The 21,337-nt window shown below is 41.4% G+C and overlaps 1 protein-coding gene across 5 annotated transcripts in view; it reads left to right on the top strand.

Moving 5' to 3' along the window:
• Window positions 1–21,337, top strand: part of HACE1 (HECT domain and ankyrin repeat containing E3 ubiquitin protein ligase 1) — a 91,803-nt gene that overhangs the window by 5,561 nt on the left and 64,905 nt on the right. For 3 of the 5 annotated variants that reach the window (XM_073336881.1, XM_073336880.2, XM_073336879.1), the window contains exons 3-9: window positions 589–678; window positions 8,356–8,460; window positions 11,378–11,453; window positions 12,354–12,485; window positions 13,533–13,615; window positions 16,378–16,474; window positions 19,969–20,070. In XM_073336881.1, coding sequence (XP_073192982.1) covers window positions 589–678; window positions 8,356–8,460; window positions 11,378–11,453; window positions 12,354–12,485; window positions 13,533–13,615; window positions 16,378–16,474; window positions 19,969–20,070 — 685 coding nt within the window. Of the gene's footprint in view, window positions 1–588; window positions 679–1,321; window positions 1,983–4,602; window positions 4,728–8,355; window positions 8,461–11,377; window positions 11,454–12,353; window positions 12,486–13,532; window positions 13,616–16,377; window positions 16,475–19,968; window positions 20,071–21,337 lie in introns of those variants that run through there. The other 2 variants (XM_073336883.2, XM_073336882.1) reach the window with 2 other exon arrangements.

The raw sequence follows: 21,337 nt of genomic DNA, 5'->3' as shown, positions 1-21,337 counted from the left end.
TTGAAATGTGTGTCTTGTAGTTAATGCTGTGATCCATCCAGGTTAATACGGCTGTGTGTCTTACATGTCAGACTTATTCCATAATCATGGAAGTTCAGTCGAACAGTCTGCCTTAAATTTTATTATATTGGCGCTTTTTCCTTCTAAACTTGGTGTATGCATAGGGAACTTGCCAGAAATGTGGACAGGGAACATGTAGAGGAGTGGGGAGAAGTATTGGTATACATTTATTTATAATTGCTCAAAGCAAAGTCAGTGCTTACCAGAGTAAAGAAATGTCTTGAACATCTTGTCCTAGTCCACATTAATGTACATCCAAAATAACCACACAATATGACATATTTGTTGATGTCAGTTTGAACTAGGAAGTGGAAGAGTGAGGGGCATTGCAGGTTAGTATTCAGGTATTTTAACTGAGCTGTGGAGCCCTGCTTTGTTTATAGGCTGTAAGGGAGAAAAGTGGTACACTGAGATGATGGTAAAACAGATAAAGTATTCAGTCATGCAAATGTTTTGTGATGTGTATCTGAAAGTGGGTAAAACTATCTTTAGACTTTTTTCCCTAACACACAGTTTTATCTGCTTAAGGTCTGTTTCAGAGCTGCTGTCAAATTCAAAATTTGATGTGAATTATGCATTTGGACGTGTGAAGAGGAGCTTGCTTCATATTGCAGCAAAGTAAGATTTAGCACTTTTAAGTTGTCTGGGAGATCACTTAAAGGATTACATTACCACAGAAATCTAGACCATTAAACGGGAAAACCCTTCAGTGCATATTTGTTGCTATATTTTTTCCCTAACCTTTCTTGAATTACCAGTGTGCACACTTACCCCTTCAAGAATAACTTTTAACACAAAACCAGGCAGCTTACACTCAGGATTTCAAGTGGGCTTCCATATCCTGACAAGCTTGTGGATAGGCAACATTAACTACTGATGGTTGCTTTTTCATCCTTTTTGAAATAGGACTGCTGTGGGAGGAATAAAGCCTGTTTACGGTGTATGTTGGTTAAAGAGTTACCTCTGCAGTTGCTAGCTGCCTGAGCTTTGCTATTCCAGACTTGCTTTTTCCCTCTGTAGTAGACAGTTGGCTTTTTTTTGGGAAGCATTCAGTCATTCTGTCTCATGATAATGACATCAAGGAAGTGAGAAGCGCTGCACTATTCATTAGGTGCTTTGCTGTCATAATATGGTGGGTTGGTACTTTGCTCAATTATGAGCAGACAGGGAAGAATTTTAGGCTGTATGCTGAACATTTCTATCCAGGCTGAAGTCCTTGCCTGTAAATATGAAATGCATGATGACAAAAATATTCTCGCAGGTGTTTCTGGGTATGTGTTGTCAGTTACTCCTCCCATCGTGAAAGCTACGGCAGACAATCGTTTCGCGCCTTTTTGGCGTGCAGACGCCATACTGCTTTCAGGAGATGGTGCATCGCTGCTCTCTTGCTACTATGAATCCACCTCTCATCTTCCTATGTAATCTCTACTATCTACTCTTTCTCTTCCTCATCGAACGCTTCCGCCGCCAACTCTGCTCTCCCGCTATTGCCGCGCTTCTGAGCTTCTCCATGTTGTCTGTCCTGGGCTCCCACTACAGAAACTACAAAAAACAACCATTTTCCTCCTTTTTTCGGCTACCGTGAACCGAACAGCACAGCTTCCTCTGCCACTCTGCTCTCCTACGTTTCGTGCCCTTTTTCTAGGATTACCCATGCAGGTGCCATAGCCATGGAGCCCGATCAGATGTCCGCTGCAGTTTTGACCATTGTAAATACCTCGCGCATTATCCAGCAGTATGTGCAGTACCTGCAGAACCAGGCGAGGAAGTGATGATAGCGCGATTACTATACTGATGAGAACATGGACACAGACGTTCCTAGAAGCACGGCATCTGGCGTTTGGGAGATCATGGGGGTGTTGGGCCAGGTTCATGCCGTGGAATGCCCATTCTTGGACTGGTGGGACCACATAGTGTTGCAGGTATGGGATGATTCCCAGTGGCTGAGAAACTTTCATGTGTGTAGGGCCACTTTCATGGAACTTTGTGACTTGCTGTCCCCTGCCCTGAAGCGCAACGACACCAAAATGAGAGCAGCCCTCATAGTTGAGAAGCGAGTGGCCATAACCCTGTGGAAGCTTGCAACACCCGACAGCTACTGGTCAGTCGGGAATCAGTTTAAAATGGGCAAATCTACTGTGGGGGCTGCTGTGCTGCAAGTAGCCAGTGCAATCATTGACCGGCTGCTCTCCAAGGTAGTGATTTTGGGAAATGTGCAGACCATTGTGGATGGCTTTAATGCGCTGGGGTTCCCTAACTGCAGCAGCGGATATGTGTTCAGTCTATCACCTATCTTGACCCCGGAACACTGGAGCAGCCAGTACATAAACCGCAAGGGGTACTTTTCCATGGTGCTGCAAGCAGTGGTGGATCACAAGGGACGTTTCACTGACATCAGCGTGGATGGCTGGTAAAGGTGCATGATGCTCGCATCTACAGGAACTCTGGTCTGTTTGAACAGCTGCAGGAAGGAACTTGCTTCCCAGACCAGAAAATTACTGTTGGGGATGTTGAAATGCCTATAGTTATCCTCGGGGACCCAGCCTGCCACTTAATGCCATGGCTCATGAAGCCGTATACAAGCACCCTGGACAGTAGTAAGGAGCAGTTCAACTCTAGGCTGAGCAAGTGCAGAATGGTGGTAGAATGTGCGTTTGGACGTTTGAAAGCGCACTGGTGCAGTTTACTGACTTGGTTAGATCTCAGCACAACCAGTATTCCAATTGTAATTGCTGATTGTTGTGTGCTCCACAATATCTGTGAGAGTAAGGGGGAGACATTTATGGCGGGGTGGGAGGTTGAGGCAACTTGCCTGGTGGCCAGTTTCGCACAGCTAGACAACAGGGTGATTAGAAGAGCGCAGCAGGGCGCGCTGCACATCAGAGAAGCTTTGAAAGCCGCTTTCATGACTGGCCAGGGTACGGTGTGACAGTTGTGTTTGTTTCTCTTAAAGTTGCCCACCCCAGATAGATAGATATAGATATAGGAAATAAAGTCAAATTGTTTAAAAACCGTTCTTTATTATTTGTTGCACAAAACATTGAGAGAAATCAGAAGCTAGAAGTGTGTGTGTGGGGGGGGTAATTGGGTTAGGGGGGTGGAGGAGGAGGGAAGGACAAGTGCAGAAACCAAATCAAAATTTAGGATATGCCAGCTTTCTGCTGCTTGTGCTATCTTCTGGGGTGGACTGTGTGGGTCCCTGTAGCCTCCCCCGCCATGTTCTTGGGCGTCTGGGTGAGGAGGCTATGGAACTTGGGGAGAAGGGAGGGCGGTTATACAGGAGTGCAGTGGCAGTCTGTGGTCTAACTGCCTTTCCCGCATTAGATCCACCATCCAGTGGAGCATGTCAGTTTGCTCCCCCATGAGCTTGACCATAACATCCTGCCTGCTCTCATTGCACGTGTCCCTCCTCTCTTCGTATTCATGTAATGCTTTACGTGACTCCACAATTGTTTGCCTCTATGCATTCAACTGGGCCTTATCAGTACAGGAGGACTGCATGAGCTCCGCAAACATGTAATCCCAAATTCGTTTTTCCCGCCTTCTAATCTGGACCAGCCTCTGGGATGGAGTAGATAGGGGCTGCGTTGAAACATTTGCACCTGCTGCGGGAGGAGAAAAAGGGAGGGTAGGATTTTAAAAGATACATTTTAGAGAACAAAGGGGACACACTTTCTCAGTGAAACCGGCAATTCATAGTACATGTTCTTTCTGTACAAGGTCTCATTTTGCCTCTTATACTGAAGTGCCTGCCACTTTGGTGTGAGTAAGCCATCACATGCCGCTAGGCAACAGAATTCAGCTTGCAGGCAGCCATGGTAAGCCCTGGGGCACGCGGGGTTCTGCTTCTTCCGCATTCATTTCAATGCTTTCAAACTGCCGGGCCCCCTTTCCTATAGCAAGCAATGCATGGTGGATTTGCCGTATAAAAGGAGGGTCTGGGGGCTCTCTGGGATGATCGCTTCATACACAGCCACCCACCGCGGGGCTCCGATGAGGCTCTGAGCAGGGATGAGCCCTTCAAACTAAACGCGAACAGCCCAGCGTGGCTGGGTTTCCCCCCATTCCATGGTTCCGATCAAGCTCTCACTCACCGGAAGTGCCTTCTCCAGGGTCATGGTCCGGGAGCATGCTTTGGGAGTGGGGGGAGGCTATTGGCTTCAGCGTTAAGAATACAGATTCCCCACTTGCTGCCTGTGCACTGTCCTGCTCCTCTTTGTCCTCTAAAAACTCATCTTCCTCGCTCTGTGCCACTCTTCCCTTGTAGGTGGCCATGGACAGTGGTGGGGTAGTGGTGGCGTCACCCACCCATAATTGCATGCAGCTCACGGTAGAAGTGGCATGTATGGGGCTGTGATCCAGAGTGCCTGTTTGCCTCCCTGGCTTTTTGGTATGCTTGCCTGAGCTCCTTGATTTTTTGTATGACACTGCTCTGTGTCCCTGGAGTAGCCTCTTTCCGTCATGGCCCTGGAGACTTTAGTGTACGTATTTGCGTTTCTTTTTTTGGAATGTAATTTTGCCGTAACAGATTAATCTCCCCAGCATGCAATGAGATCCAGTACCTCCCGTTCGGACCGTGCTGGAGCTCGTCTGTGAATCTGGGACTGCGTGGTCGCCTGTGATGGTGGACTCTGCGTGGTCGCCTGTGATGGTGGACTGTGCTGAAGGTGACCAAACAGGAAATTCAAAAGTTCCCGGGGCTTTTACTGCCTACCTGGCTAGTGCATCGGAGTTCAGAGTGTTGTCCAGAGCGGTCACAAGGGAGCGTTCTAGGATAGCTCCCGGAGTCCAATATCGTCGAATTGCGTCCACAGTACCTGTAACCCGGACCTGCGATCTCAATTTTAGCGCTACTCCAGTTGCCGAGGTGGAGTAAAGAAATTGGATTAATGAGCCCTTTAAATTGAAAAAAACTGGTTTGGTCGTGTGGACGGAATCAGTTTTATTTCGAGATGACTCGGCTAATTCTGAAATAACTGCGTTCTGTAGACCAGGCCTAAGCTCTGAACCTGGCCATAGCAATAAACATAAAATATGTATCCAATTTTTTAATAATGTTCCTTATGACCAAGATATAATGAAAATCAGAAAGTTAATCAACTACTCCTCATGCCCATTTAAAACTTTCTTGATGGCAAGTAATGCTGGATATTCTTGATCTGATGATTAAGGCTGTCGATTAATCACAGTTAACGCACGCAATTAACTAAAAAAAATTAACTGTGATTAATCACACTGTTAAACAATGGAATGCCAATGGAAATTTATTAAATATTTTTGGTTTTTTCCTACATTTTCGAATATATTGATTTGTTACAACACAGAATACAAAGGTACAGAGCTCACTTTACATTATTTTTGATTACAAATATTTTCATTGTAAAAATGATAAAGAACGTGTTTTTAATTCATCTCATACAAATACTATAATGTAATCTCTTTACTGTGAAAATGTAACTTACAAATGTAGATATTTTTTGTTGTTACTTAACTGCACTCAAAAACAAAACACTGTAAAACTTTAGAGCCTACAAGTCCACTCAGTTCTACTTCTTGTTCAGCCAATTGCTATGCCAAACCTGTCACACACACAGCCCAAGGTTTAAGAATCTGAAGTGCCATCCAAAATCTGACTGGGATGAGGTGTGGAGAATGGTTTCAGATGTCTTAAAAGAGCAACACTCCGATGTGGAAACTACAGAACCCGAACCACCAAGAAAGGAAAATCTATCTTCTGGTGGCATCGGACTCAGATGATGAAAATGGACATGCATTAGTTCGCTCTGCTTTGGATCGTTATCGAGCAGAACCCGTCATCAGCATGGACTCATATTCTGGAATGGTGGTTGAAGCATGAAGGGGCATTTTGAATCTTTAGTGCATCTGGCACGTAAATATCTTGCGATGCTGGCTATAACAGTGCCATGCAAATACCTGTTCTCACTTTCAGGTGACATTGTAAACAAGATGTGGGCAGCGTTTATCTCCTGCAAACTGTAACCAAACTTGTTTGACTGAATTATTGGCTGAAGTAGGACTGAGTGGACTTGAAGGCTCTAAAGTTTTACATTGTTCTATTTTTGAATGCAGTTATTTTTTGTACATAATTCTACATTTGTAAGTTCAACTTTCATTATATAGAGATTGCACTACAGTACTTGTATTAGGTGAAATATACTGAAATATACTTGAAATGTACTATTTTTTACAGTTCAAGTATTTGTGATAAAAAATAAACATAGTGAGCACTGTACACTCTGTATTCTGTGTAACTGAAATAAATATGTTTGAAAATGTAGAAAAAATCAGAAATATTTAAATGGTATTCTGCTGTTTAATAATACGATTAATTTTTTTTAATCGCTTGACAGCCCCAACTTGCAAGGAGAGGAAAGTGATCAGGAACAGTCAGCATGGATTCACCAAGGGCAGGTTATCCCTAACTAGCCTAATTGCCTTCTATGATGAAATAACTGGCACTGTGGATGAGGAGAAAGCCGTGGATGTGTTATTCCTTGACTTCAGCAAAGCTTTTGATCTGGTCTCCCACAGTATTCTTGCCAACAAGTTAGAGTAGTTTGGGCTGGATGAATGGACTATAAGGTGGGTAGAAAGCTGGCTAGATCATCGGGCTCAACGGGTAGTGATCAATGGCTCCATGTCTAGTTGGCAGATGGTATCAAGTGGAGTGCCCCAAGGGTTGGTCCTACGGCCGGTTTTGTTCAATATCTTCATTAATGATCTGGAGGACGGCATGGATTGCACCCTCAGCAAATTTGCGGATGACACTAACCTGGGAGGAGTGGTAGATACACTGGAGGGTAGGGATAGGGATACAGAGGGCCCTAGACAAATTAGAGGATTGGGCCAAAAGAAATCTGATGAGGTTCAACAAGGACAAGTGCAGAGTCCTGTACTTAGGACGGAGGAATCCCATGCACTGCTACAGACTAGGGACTGAGTGGCTACGCAGCAGTTCTGCAGAAAAGGACCTAGGGGTTACAGTGGATGAGAAGCTGGATATGAGTCAACATTGTGCCCTTGTTGCCAAGAAGGCTAACGGCATTTTGGGCTGTATAAGTAGGAGCATTGCCAGCAGATCAAGGGACGTGATCGTTCCCCTCTATTTGACACTGGTGAGGCCACATCTGGAGTACTGTGTCCAATTTTGGGCCCCACACCACAAGAAGGATGTGGACAAATTGGGAAGAGTCCAGCTGAGGGCATCAAAAATGATTAGGGGGCTGGAGCACATGACTTATGAGGAGAGGCTGAGGGAACTGGGATTATTTAGTTTGCAGAAGAGAAGAATGAGGGGGGATTTGATAGCTGCTTTCAACTACCTGAAAGGGGGTTCCAAGGAGAATGGATCTAGACTGTTCTCAATGGTAGCAGATGACAGAACAAGAAGTAATGGTCTCAAGTTGCAGTGGGGGAGATTTAAGTTGGATATTAGGAAACACCGTTTCACTAGGAGGGTGGTGAAGCACTGGAATGGGTTACCTAGGGAGGTGGTGGAATCTCCTTCCTTAGATATTTTTAAGGTCAGGCTTGACAAAGCCCTGGCTGGGATGATTTAGTTGGGGATTGGTCCTGCTTTGAGCAGGGGGTTGGACTAGATGACCTCCTGAGGTCCCTTCCAACCCTGATATTCTATGAATAATGACCAATTAAGTTGCAAACAGAAAATAAAGAGAAAGCAGTTACGTAACAAAACTATGGCAGACTCAGATATTTGGATGTATCATGTAACCCTCAGTCTTTGTTTTTTCTTTTTGCTATGCTTATATTTGAGTATCTACCTTTCTTCTGAAAACTAAACTTTTTTAGCATATATTTTTTAACAAGTAGTGTTGTAATTAAAGTAAGTTAGAGGTTTGGCCAGTCCAATACTGCGAAAGGACATTAGTTGAGGGGAAACATAAACATAATGCCAAGGGTGTGCAAATCTGATATCTTTGAGGTTTCCTTGCACATGCTTCTGCGATTTGGTCTTGAGTCAATTAACTCTTTCCCTGTAATGTTAACCAAATGTTGTATTATCAGTTCTCACTCCAGTGGAGTGTCCTCTTTTTTTTTTTTTAAGTAACCTAAGTTTTCAAGTTGTAAAAAACCTAGTGACATTAAAGCCAAATTTTGTGTTGGCTTCAACCTGTGGAAGTTATTGAAGTTGCATGATAGTGTACATCAGTGTAGAATTTGACTCTCTCAAAGATTCTTGCTATGGTTTACCATTAAATTTTCATTTTACTGATTTTGCCATTTCCTTTCTTTCTTTCCATACCTCCATCCAAGCTGTGGATCAGTTGAATGTCTAGTTCTGCTGTTAAAAAAGGGAGCAAATCCTAACTACCAGGATATTTCGGGATGTACACCCCTTCATTTGGCAGCTAGAAATGGGTAAGAAAACTATTACCTTCTCAAAGCATGCTGATTTTACTTAACACAGATTATAGACCTGTTTTAAGAATGTTTTATAATTTTGGTTTGCATACTGGTTAAATTATGTTTTGCACTTTCGAAAATATAAGTAAAACCAGAATGTGAACCATGAATTTGTAGGATATTTAATTTTTTAATTTTAGAATATTGATCTATCTAAATACAACCAAGCAAGAAACATAAACTTCTATGACCATTTAAGCATTTTTGCTAATCATCAGTTTGATAGTTGGAGAGATTTTATTTAGTGACTAATAATAATAAAACTCTTATTGCAATATTGTAATTGTATGTAATACAACACTTGACAATGAACAAGGTAAATACATTAAAGGTGTAAAGCATGGATTGGATTATTCAGGATCTGGAAGACGAAGTTGAAGGGGTTTCACTGTTTGGATTGGTATTTAGATATCAAGAAATTAACTGTGTTCCCTGAAGGAACATCTTCTGCAAGACAAAAAGACTCAGGCCTTGTCTACACTACACAGTTTTGTTGACAAAAGTGAGCTTTTGTTGAATAAATGGTGTAGGTGTACACCCTGAAATGCTCCTCCCGCCAATGTAACCCCCTGCTTTGCTGACATAAAACAACCACCTCAACAAGAGGCTTAGGGCTTACGTTGACATAGTTAGGGAGATACAGTGTATGTGCTGACACTGCAGTCCTTATGTTGGCTGTTGGCTGTCACTCTTGGCTGCTGGAGGTGTGAAATGGATAAGAAGCAGATTCCTGGCTCCTGAGCCCTGTTGCTGCCTGGTCTCCCCTCCAAACCGGGCTGTCACCTGGGCTCCACACTGGGAACTCTGGCGCACAGCAGCTGACGACTCCAGGTGTGAATCTCTTCTCTCCTCGACCCCCCTGACACGTTTGGCCTGGCTCTCAGTCCTCCCACACTGCCCCTCTTCAGTTGGTAGAAATGCTCCTGGTGAGGATGTGCACCACTGACAGAAGTGAGGTAGTGTGAACATTAGCCACCATAGTAACTAATGCTGTGACTATAAGTCGACCTAACATAGGTCAATTTATCTTAGTAGTGTAGACATAGCGTAGTATTACATGTATGGTATTAATAGGACAAGAGGGCTTGGCCTACCTGGGCTCCCTCTTATCTGGTAGTGGATTTCTCTAGCCATCCTGCTGATGGCTGGTTAAGTGTGGGTTTTTTTGGGGCATCTTGAGAATAACGCCACTTAAAAGCTCTGACTCGCTGCCTCCCATCCAACCCTTTTCTCTGTGTACATGCATGCCTGATGCCTCTTCGCTTTCCGCTTTTCTTATCGTGTGACTGGCAGACAGCCTCTTCAAGGGCCTGGGAAAGAATGTACTTATAAGTTCTCTAGGGCAGCATATGTGAGTTATGTTATGATAGTGAAGATGATGGGAAATGCAATTAACCATCAGTGAAGAAGTGGAACTGAAAATATGCTATGTCAAGTATACAAAGTGAAATGAAAAAAAATGAAGAAAATACTTTTCAGTTATCTTAAGTGGTGGTTGTAAAGGTAATAGTTACAGAATTTTCAGAAGGAAATCTGACTCTTCAAGTTGTCCCTTTTAAAGGTAGGTGCAATATTAGCAGTGATTCTAGGGCTGGGTTATTTTGTTAAAAGAACAGGTTATTGCTGTCAACAATCACACTTGCTTGCACTAAAGCAAAAGTCCACATGAAATTAAGAAGACATGTGCCTATTACCCTGACCGCTTTGCTCTTTGAAGCCTGGGGCGGGGGATAAACTTCATAGCCCAAGCTGCAGCCTGAGCTGCAACTTGAAGGTACTGTCCCTGCAGCTATTTGAAGTGCAAGCCTGAATTGGTTGACCTGAGCTTGGGCGCGTGCTGCTGCATGCTGCGTTGACATATCCAAAGGGCCTAAGTAGCTTGCCTAAGGTAACACAGGTAAAGTGTCATGGAGCAGGGAACTTATCTGAGGTCTTCTGAGCTTGACATGTCAGTGGATCGTCCTTCCTTCCATTTAGAGTAAAAGCTGTTTTGTCTGGCACATCACCAAATGGAAAGCTCTATAAACCGGCATTTCTGATCTTCATTGAAAGTCCGGTTTATAGTCTGGTTGGCACAGGGCCGGTTGGGGCATGGGAGGGGGTGTGGAGCGTGGGCTCTGGGAGGGAGTTTGGGCATAGGAGGAGGTGTGGGGTGCTGGATTGGGGGCTGCTCACCTCGGGCGGGTCCTAGGCAGACGCGCGGCAGGAGGCTCTGCATGCTGCATTCGGCCGCAGGCATGGCCCCCACAGCTTCCACTGACTGCTGTTCGTAGCCAATGGGAGCTGCAAAGCAGCACTCAGGGCAGAGCGGGGGCACCGCGCAGAGCCACCTGCTGTGCCTCTGCCTGGTAGCAGCCGAGATAGGTCGCCGCTTGCAGGGAGCCACCCGAGTTGAGCACCCCGCACCTCTTCCTGTGCCCCAAGCACCCTCCTGCACGTAAACTCCCTCCCAGAGCCTGTGCCCTGCATCGCCTCATGCACCCAAACTCCCTCCCTCTTTAACTGTCATTTTTCGTTCACCGGCAGCCTCTATTCTCCCAACATGCTTTTATGGATTTTGAAATGATGTGTTAGAACAGGACACTTAAGTATTCTGATATTTGTAACATAGAAACCTGTCTAATCAACCCAGCATTCTCCCTCTATCTCCTGTAAGCTAAAACTCTTGGCTGTGTGAGTCTGCTATGGCATTGGTGACCATTTGCTTGTCTTTAAATATCAGTTAATGGTGCACTGTTATGAAGAAAACTTACATACTGCAGTTGATGCATGTGATGAATTAGTCTGAAAGGGGCATGGGGAAGATATTTGTTTTCTGCAGACCCTTTTTCTTCTTTCGTGACTGGAACTGAATATGTTCTTTCCTTTACAGGCAGAAGAAATGTATGAGCAAGCTCTTAGAATATAGTGCAGATGTCAATATTTGCAATAATGAAGGTCTGACTGCAGTAAGTGCTATCCATTTTAGTTAAGTTACTGAAGTGCTTCTCTTGAAATTAATAAACCAGTGATATGCTAACTTTACTGAAAACACCTGTACCTTGTGCCTGATAAGTGTTTGACGAGCTCGGCTATCATTAAAACTGGAAGGGTCCCCGTTAATATATAATTGTAAAGTATTGTGGAACTGTTAATTTACCAGTGATTAAAATTGATCAAAATATTTCTAAAACAGTAAAATCTTTGATTCAAATAAAACACTTTCAGAAATGCAACTTTATATGCTCAAGGTTCTTCTTTTTTATTTTTCTACCTCCTTTGTCAGTGAGCAGGCAACATAACAAAATTTCACTTTTATACAGGATTTTAACTTTTTTCCTTTGTGTAACTGGTATTGTAGCAAACTGCTTTGACTTGAAATTAAGGAGGGTAAAGTTGTGGCACCACATGGTATTATATTTGTAACTACTAGTTTTGCTGACCTGAACAATGAATGTGGACTTCTGATATCAAAGCAGAGGGCTCCTCCCTCAAACATTCTTGATTGTCTTAGCTGGCACCAGTCCCTCTCGTGCACCTCATGAGTCCAAGAATCTAAATTTAACTCTGTCCTCTGGTTGTACCTCCTATCAATAGGGTGTTCAGTCTACTGGTTACGTTCCTCAGCAGGTATGGTGTTTGAGGATCCTTTCTTAAACACATTCTTGCAATCTACTCGTGTTCAAAGGGAGCTGCTGTGAATTCAGGCACAGATTTAGACTTCTAGATGCATATTTAGGCAGGTAATTCTAGGATCCTTTTTATGAAAATCTTTGCCCCATAGCCTTAAGTTTTGTACACTTGTGTTTATGAAATATATGTATGTATTGACTACTAAGAATATTAGTAATTTGATTTTTTTTACTTAGATTCACTGGCTTGCTGTCAATGGGCGAACAGAACTACTTCATGATCTTGTACAGCATGTCAATAACGTAGATGTTGAAGATGCAATGGGACAGACAGCGCTACACGTGGCTTGCCAGAACGGTCACAAGACAGTAAGTTCATAAAACTCATTTGAACTGACTGTAATGGTTAAAACCTGCAGTCTCCTTTGAGAGTTTAAATAATTTAATGCACATCCCACAGCTGTTCATACAATTGATTAATGTATTATTACATAGTTGATTGCAGATATTGGTGTAGTGTTAAATGTTCTTGAATATTCATGCATTACTCACTATAATGTGTAGTATTTTGAGCCATGTTTGTCAGAATGACTACATACAGAAAAGCGTATATGACAACTTTTAATCAGATACAGTTAAGTGTTTGTACTTTTGGGGACTGATTTTGCATTAGGATTAAGCATATACATGCAGAATAGATTTTGCAGATTTGGACCTTTAAAATAAATTTTTTTTTTAAGATCATATGGAACAGTGATCCTGTTATCCAATGATATAGACCACTTTGAGTAAGAAATGGTCTCTGGACTATTTCCCAACCCAATTCTCCATTCTGCTGCGGTCAGAAAGTTACTCTGTGAACCACCAGAAAGGGCTCCTGAAGACCAGCTGTCAAGGGTTACAAGGTTCAAGACATCAGCTAGTAATCAGACTGATAATTATAGACACATCTACCTCATGTGGATGGGATGGAGTTGAAGTTGTTTAGGTACCTGAGCTCAGCATTTTCATACTTTACAGTGTTTGTTTTTACTTAGAATTTCCTCTTAATATATTTTTCAAAAAGGCAATATCTTTTTTAACCTCAATTTACTGATAAATATTTAAACGTCAATATAAGCTTTTTTGGGGGGGGAATCTGATTTCAGAGGTCTTACAGAATGGTCAAGTCCTATAAAAGGCATTTTAATTAAAAAGCCAAGTCCTAGAAATAGAGACTAGAGAATGCGAAAGCATTTCAGGGTGTAACTGTCATAATCCTTTTCCTAATTTTTAGGTATCTTGCTTTTGAGATGTATTACTGGAAATTAAATGTACTCTTATAACTGAAGAGAGATGCATAAAACTAAGTTTCAAGCCAAGTGATATCTTTGTTAATTTCTGGTTCTGACACTACTTTTTTCCTTTACCCAAAAGACAGTGCAGTGTTTATTAGACAGTGGTGCAGATATTAACAGGCCAAACGTGTCAGGAGCAACTCCACTCTATTTTGCTTGCAGGTATGGTATGTTTGACTTCCTAATACTGTACAAAATTTAAAATTTTAATTTTTAAATACACAAAACTACACTAATTCAATCCATAGCAAAGAACTCAAATCAGGAAATACAAAAACGAAGAATGTATTTTGTCTAAGCTCTCCCTCTTGCCGGAATGCTGTATGGTATAGTATTTGAATATTTTGTCAACATTTTCAGACATGCACATGTGTATAAGATACATGTCTGTCAATATTGCAGGCTAAGCACCTTTCTACACCTGTACCAGGGTATACCCTAATAAACTAATGAATCATAATTTTAGATTTAAAATAAGGAAGCTGTTAAAATAACCAGTATTTAACCAGCTTTGTATGCTGGGTCAATATTCTAGGTATACAATTTATTCTTTGTATACAATTCTCAAACAACACTATGGAAAAAAAATTCAGACAATCAATGGTACTACACTTCCAGGAAGGTTATATCTGTGGCAAGTTTAAGACTTCATTGGAAGACTAATTGTGTTCCAGTTCTGTTTTTAAAACAGTTGTACATTTAAAAAAAAAAAAAATTCAGGGGGTTGCAAATTGAACATGTGAAAAAGGTGGATTATAATGGAAATGGTTTGGAATCATTGCTGTAATGGATGCTAACCTATAATATGGTCAAATACGCCTTTATAAATCATGCCGTTATAAACTAACCAACATAAAGTGAATCAGCTATCTAAACTAATCTGTCATAAAATACACATCATGTCCTAAAGACTTTGTATTTGAGTGAAATTTTGTTTTCTACATTGATTAATTCAATTTCCAATAGCTTCTTATTCTAATTGGATCCTTTCAGCTGTTTGTTAGGACATCTACAATTCTGTAATCCTGGTGCTTTGATTACAGGTTAAATAGTTCACCTGTGGTGAAATTATAAATGTAAACAAAGTGAGAAATGAGCTGACCCATTGGCCTGCTAAGAGCTAGATTGTGGGAGACTGGTCTGCTGGAGGTCAGACATATGTTGACAGTTGGGGAGAGGGGAAGGAGAGAATAAATAGTGGCTAGCTAATTGAATGTCTTCTGGCATTCAATTTAGGGACTGGTATTGATATTAGAAGAAGCAGCTGAGTTGCTCCAGATTAGAGGCATTTAAACCTTTCAGAAAAGAAAGGAGTGTGTGGTGGGTACAATGGTAACTTCTAACAATGAAAAATCCTTGGTTGAGAATAAACCTGGTTTATTCTGCCTGGTTCAGGTAAATTTAAGGGGAGAACCCTGAAATGCTAATTCTGTATTCCATTTGCATTGTAATATTGTGTATATCCCCAATAAGACTGCTAAATATTTTCTATGTTTAAGGGCATACAGGGGTTAAGACTAATTATTTGCAAAATGAAATTCATGTAATACACTTAAGGCCACATTACTTGGGCTTTGTAGGAGATGTTTAAGGGCTATTATAGGGTTAGGGCATTAGAATGCAGCATAGAGCCTCTGTAGCTGGAGTAGTAATGGAAGCTCTTATGCATGGTTTTAGGCCAATTGGTTTTGAGTAGTAGTCAACCAAGTAATCCTCTTCTGTGCAACTGCTTCATTTGCAGAGAGTAAAGACAGTCCTTGATTGGTGTAGAAGTCTTTGTGCCAGGTCTTCCTGGAGGGCTGAATTTCACCCATTCTGAATTAAAAACTACTGTAATGGATGATATATGCCTAAAAAGTGAGCAGTCATAAAGGCTAACACCAATATAATATAACATCCTATTATAGTATTCTGGTGACTATAGAAGCACTTATATCTAATTTTTCCTTTCTCCTTTAAAATTTACTTGGAAAATTAATTTTCTTAAGTGCAACTGTATGGGGTGTGTGGCATACTTACCGCTTTTTGGTCTTTAATGCGCCACCACTGGCTGCGAGAAAATAGCTGATTATATGTTACATAAAGTAGTTATATTGTTTCCTTGACCCAGAGCTTTGACAATGAGATGTATTAGACTGTGAAATAGTCTCCCAAGGGAAGTAGTAAAGCCCATCACTCTGAATACTTTTATCTAGGTTAGACACTAAAAACTTATTGTAAAAAAACCACACGCATACACCATGTTATTGCACTGTCAGGATGATGTACTAGATGACAGAATAGGTCTGTTCTATCTTTCAAACACCACTAATGCAAATATAGTATATTTAACATGGCTGTATTTGGCAAGAGTTTTTAATAAGGGATAACTTCTGTTTTCCTACCCTTACAGTCTATTGTAAGAACATGGTTAGTTAGAAACAAATTATGTAAGTGATTCTTTTATTTAAAATTTATTGGATGAAAGCTTACTAGGCATCTGGAAAGAATCATAATATCTCATCTTCTCTAAGTACACTTTTCCAATGTAAAAGTATCATTAAAAATGCCTATATTTTTCCTTGTGCACTGTATTAAACTCAGGAACCATCAAATGGGCCTAGGGGCTACTTGTGGTCAGACTGTTCCTGCATGAATAGGCAAAAAATTCCAGGCCAGGCCAATAATATACCTTTGAAGCAGGCTGGAGAACAGCCACTTAGCAGTATGTCAGAGGGACCAGAAGAGGTGTCATCTTCCATGCTGTGCTTCTGCTTATGGATTTCTGTAATGTAACTTTATGCATTTGGTCTCTAGTTTGTATTGGGCTGGGAATCAAAGTTTTGGAGGAACACCTATTGCACTGTTAATTAGCTATTTAATGTAGACACATGTACCACTCAGGGGCTAAATACGTTTTGGTAAACCTTGTGTGTTTCATGCAGCCATGGTCAAAGAGACACCGCACAAATCCTTTTGATGAGAGGAGCCAAATACTTACCAGACAAAAATGGAGTTACACCACTGGATCTCTGTGTACAGGTATACATGTGCTTTACATTAACCAGTGTTTTGTGTACAATTGATATGGAATGATTTTTTTTCTCCTCCTTTGTTTCTGCTATCTGAAAACAAGGACTTCATCCCTAGAGGTCAGAGACCTCTTTTGAGGAGTTACAGTGAAGCAGTTCCACCTGACTCTTTTGGTTTGACTTCTTGGATTAGTTCAGAATAGCACAACATATGCTATTTTTTGTCTATTAATTCCATTAGAAAATGTTTTATTTTTCTTCTCCTGAGTAATTAGGAAGAATGTATATTCTTGCTATAATCTAGATCAACCAAGATTACCTTCTTATTAGGGTAGGCATATAGAAGATTGATGCTTCTGTCACAAAATAGCTGCTCACAAGGTTAGGGTCTTAAAAGAAGTAAACAGCCATTCAGTTAGTCTCTTCTTAAAGGCCACATTTATTCAGACCATAATTATATCATCTTGGGGTAATACATTCTCTTTTAGGTGTTCATGTGTAAACTGCTATAACAGCTAAGTGCCGAAGGCCTCTACGTAAGAATAACTTATTACTTCAGATGTTAACTTTTCAAGGAGATGAAGATTTTGCTGCTGAGCCTTCAGTTTTTCCAAAGGTATTGCAATCTCTACATCCAGGCCTCTATTTTAAAAAGGATGAGGATGTTATGACTTCCTGTTCCTACACATTTTCAGCTGCCATGCAAAACAAAATCTAGTTTTGTCAGAAGTCTACGAGGTTTTATAGAATGTACGTTAGTGAGTATCTTGTAACTCCAGTGACCTGTTTCTTTTTGTCTGACAAGACAAAGGGTCAAGATTCAGGATATTAAATACACTATTTCCAAGTCATCTTTAAAAGTTAGGCAAGCTCTCTTATTGCCTTCTACCTTCTGAAGACTGCACAGACAGATTCATGCCTGGTCACTTACAGTTAAAGAATGTCTACATGTGTTTGGCAGCAATTCTGCTATTCATGCTTCTGGAATCTTTTAAAGAGGGATGATTCTGAACGAGGTGTTTAATAGATTAATCTGTAAAATGTCTTGCTCAATTCGTAGCACTTTTAGAATCACCTTTGTATCTAATAAGTCTACGGGCTTTAATTACTATCACTTTGGGCACAGTTCCCTCAGCTCCAGTACGCTGCTTTCCCTCAGTCTACATCAGGGATTGGCAACCTTTGGCATGTGGCCTGCCAGGGAAAGCCGCTGGTGGGCAGGGATGGCTTGTTTACCTACAGCTTCTACAGGTTTGGCTGATTGCAGCTCCCACTGGCAGCAGTTCACTGTCCCAGGCCAATGGGATATGCTGGCTGCCCTTCCCGCAGCCCCTATTGGCCTGGGACGGTGAACCACAGTGAACCAGTGGGAGCTACGATCGGCCGAACCTGCAGGCTGCAGGTAAACAAACTGTCCCAGCCCACCAGCGGCTTTCCCTAACGGGCTGCGTGCCAAAGGTTGCCAATCCCTGGTCTACATTTTCGCTAGCATTTCTTTTGGTTCTACAAAAACCTTAGGGAGTAACATACCTTAGTATAATTCCAAATCAGGTTTAACCTGTAAAGTGTCTTTTAGTTTATCAAACATGAGATCAGACTGGAAGAACTCATGTGACACCATTTAGCATATGCAAGATTCTCTGTAAGTGGAAAATTTTGACATTAATTAGAAAAATTAAACAAATAGCTGGTTAGTTGCCAGAAAAGTAGGTGGAATCTATACAGTGTAAGTTAGAAAGTGGGTAAATGATACATTGGAATCCTAGAGATAGGAAAGAGTATTAAGGATGTTGCTGCCTCTAGGACAGTACTGAAGAGAATAGTTAGAGGCTTTATAAAAATGGCGATGGCCCATCTAGTCTTGTATCCTGTCTTCTGACAGTGGTAAATGCCAGACACTTCGGAAGGAATGAACAGAACAATTATTGAATGATCTGTCCCCTGCCATCCAGTCCCAGCATCTGGCAGTCAGAGGCTTAGGGACACCCAGAGTCTGGGGTTGCATCCCTGACCATCTTGGCTAATAGCCACCTATCCTCCATGAACTTACCCAATTCTTTTTTAACTCACTCATACTTTATATCCTTTTAAATAGCATGCTAGGCCATCCTTAGCATGTGGCTTTCTTATATAGTTATCAAAACTATATTTCCTAATCACTACTGATTTTTATTGCTCACTCTTAATAGTTCTGCGTTGGTAGCTCAACTCATTTGTGATGAGAAGGGAGTGGTTACTGATCCTTTGGTGCATTTAATTTTGAATATATTCTTCTTCTCTTCCCTCCCCCCCTCCCCCCCACATCTGAGAAATCAGATGGCAGAACTGAGACTAGTTTTTAGACTCTAATAGTCAGCCAGCTAAACTCTGCCTGGATTCAGTTCTGTGCTGAGTGAGCTGTGAAAGGAAAGCAAGCTGGGGATTCCTCTAATATGTGTAGCTGCTTACTTTTGTATATTTTCTTCATCAGTCAGCATATTCTGGCATGACTCTAGTTGGATACCTGAAGTACTGTCCTCTGTGGGCTTACAGAAACTTGGGATGTGTTTGTGCAAGTGCTTAGTTCTGGAGGATTATACTTGGCCGACTTCTAAAGTGTCATTTACTGGTGCTTAAAGGAGTCCTGGCTAGTGAGCTTTGTCTGTAAAGATGTTTGTGACACAGGACCTTGAAGATTGTGCTGGTGTGATACTGTTGAGGAAACTGAGTGTTATAAAGACCTATATTAATATTCTAATACTGTTAAATATAACTGAAGCATAAGTGCTGTTGACTGGTACGGAAATCCAAAAAGTCATCTAGGGTAGATTTCCTGAAACAAAATTAGTGATGTGATACAATTCAGAACTCCAGATTTTGGGAAGCTTTTGGGAAGTTCATTTTTAAACCTTGTGTCTTGGGTGCATATCTAGTCATAATACTTCAATTTTCTTGTCTTGTTCATTTTAATTTAAAAAGTTATACATTGTTTATGGGATTATCCTATTGCCGGGATCTATAAGATAAAAAAAAAATTGAGCTTGGGATTTGGGAATCTTTAACTAAGACATCTTAATCCTGTTTTGGGGAAGTAGTTTTCTGGGTGCAACAAGCTAGAATAGCAATACCCACCAAATGTGAAAGCAGGAGCTAATATGATTTATGTATAACTCTGTTGTTTTCAGCATTCTTCTTAATTATCAGTTAAAATGGCTGCTGGAATGTAAAGTTATTGTAGTTTTTCAAAGATGAAATTGATTACCTTGAGAAGAGAAACTGAGACTACTAATGCTTGACACATGAATGTTCATTTATCTGTATTAACAAAAAATCCACTCAACACCTGAAGCTCACTTTTTATTTAACTTTCAAGTCTTTACTTTGAGATGAGGACTTTGAGTCTTTTGCATTTGCTCTTTAGTATAGGTCCCTGAGGATGGATTGCCTGTCTGTAAGGATGTATATAGCACTTGTTCTTAAAATTGTTTTATAATAGTTTCTTGCTTTAAAAATGCTGTCTTACAGGGTGGGTATGGAGAGACTTGTGAAGTTTTAATACAGCATCATCCTAGACTCTTCCAGGCAATTATTCAAATGACACAGAATGAAGAGCTACGGGAAAACATGGTAATACATATTTTCTATGCTGTGTCTACATCAGTCTCTCTCTCCTTACTTTCTCTAACACACTCTTAGTGCCATTATCTACTGTATTTTAGTCCATTGTTTTTCACTCCATTAAAAATGTATTTATTTAATTTTAACATATGTGATTAAGGATTCTTCTCTTTTATTAAGAATAGGAATTTTCCTAATTTATTTTGGAATTTGTTTACTGATCACAATCATGTACGTGACTCACTAGCATTTGACTCCATCCTTGCTATGAGTACCATACTTGGAACTGCATTTATTTGCATACAAATTTTAAGTTATTTTACAGATATAACTAAAAATAAGTGACCTCCATGTGCACAGTGTCTAAAGTTATGTGTTTAGCTAATATTTTTTAAACTGGCTCTGCTAAAGTGAATACAAACCTAATTTACATTCTAGAAGGATACTATTATTTGGTTGTACCACTTTAAATAATGAATTACAAAGCACAATATGGTAATAAAGGTAGTAATGATAATTACTCCAGCCAGGCATTTTAGAACTCACTACTCAAAGAATTTTAAACATAAAAGAGAAATAAAATTATGAAATGTGCAGACCAATAAAGTAAAATAACAGTACTGTAATCCTTAACTAACTTTGAAAGAATAAAGTTACAGAGAATATATATGCATTGTGCATTTTGAGAGGAAGTACCAAGAAGTAACAACAACAGTAATACAAGTATGTGTTGGGGGGGAGAGTGTGTGTATGAGAGAGAGACAGTGAGCTGTCTCTTTAAGCACAGAACTCATGACTAGGGCCCTACCAAATTCACAGTTCAGTTTGGTCAATTTCATAGGCAGAGGGGGCGGAAGCCTGGAGCTCAGGCAGGAGCTATGGGGGGTGAAAGCCCTTAGTTCCAGTTGGAGCAGCAAGAGGTGGCAGCCCCCAGCCCAAGTCCCTGAGCCCGGACAGGAGCTGAGGGGGATGGGTGGGGGGTCGGCAACCCTGAGCCTGGGCAAGAGTTGCAGGGTCAGGAGCCCCGAGTTCCGGCTGAAGCCTGTTTGCCTACAGCCCTGGCAGGAGCAGCTCTGGGGGGTGGCAGCCCCAAGTCTGGGCAGGGCACCCTGAGCTTGGACAGGGGCTGCGGGGGGGGTGGTGGCAGCCCCCAGCCCGGGCCCACCCGAGCATGGGTAGGAGCTGCTGGGGGGAGGCAGCCCCCAGCCCAGCTCTGGGGCTGCTGTAGCGCAGAAGTGAGGGTGCTGTGGGGGTAGGACTGATCTCCCTCTGGTAA

Source organism: Lepidochelys kempii, chromosome 3 (assembly GCF_965140285.1).
Source record: "Lepidochelys kempii isolate rLepKem1 chromosome 3, rLepKem1.hap1, whole genome shotgun sequence".
NCBI classification, from domain to species: Eukaryota; Metazoa; Chordata; order Testudines; family Cheloniidae; genus Lepidochelys; species Lepidochelys kempii.
Note: the sequence above shows the minus strand (reverse complement) of the source record. Positions and strands in the feature narration are given on the sequence as shown.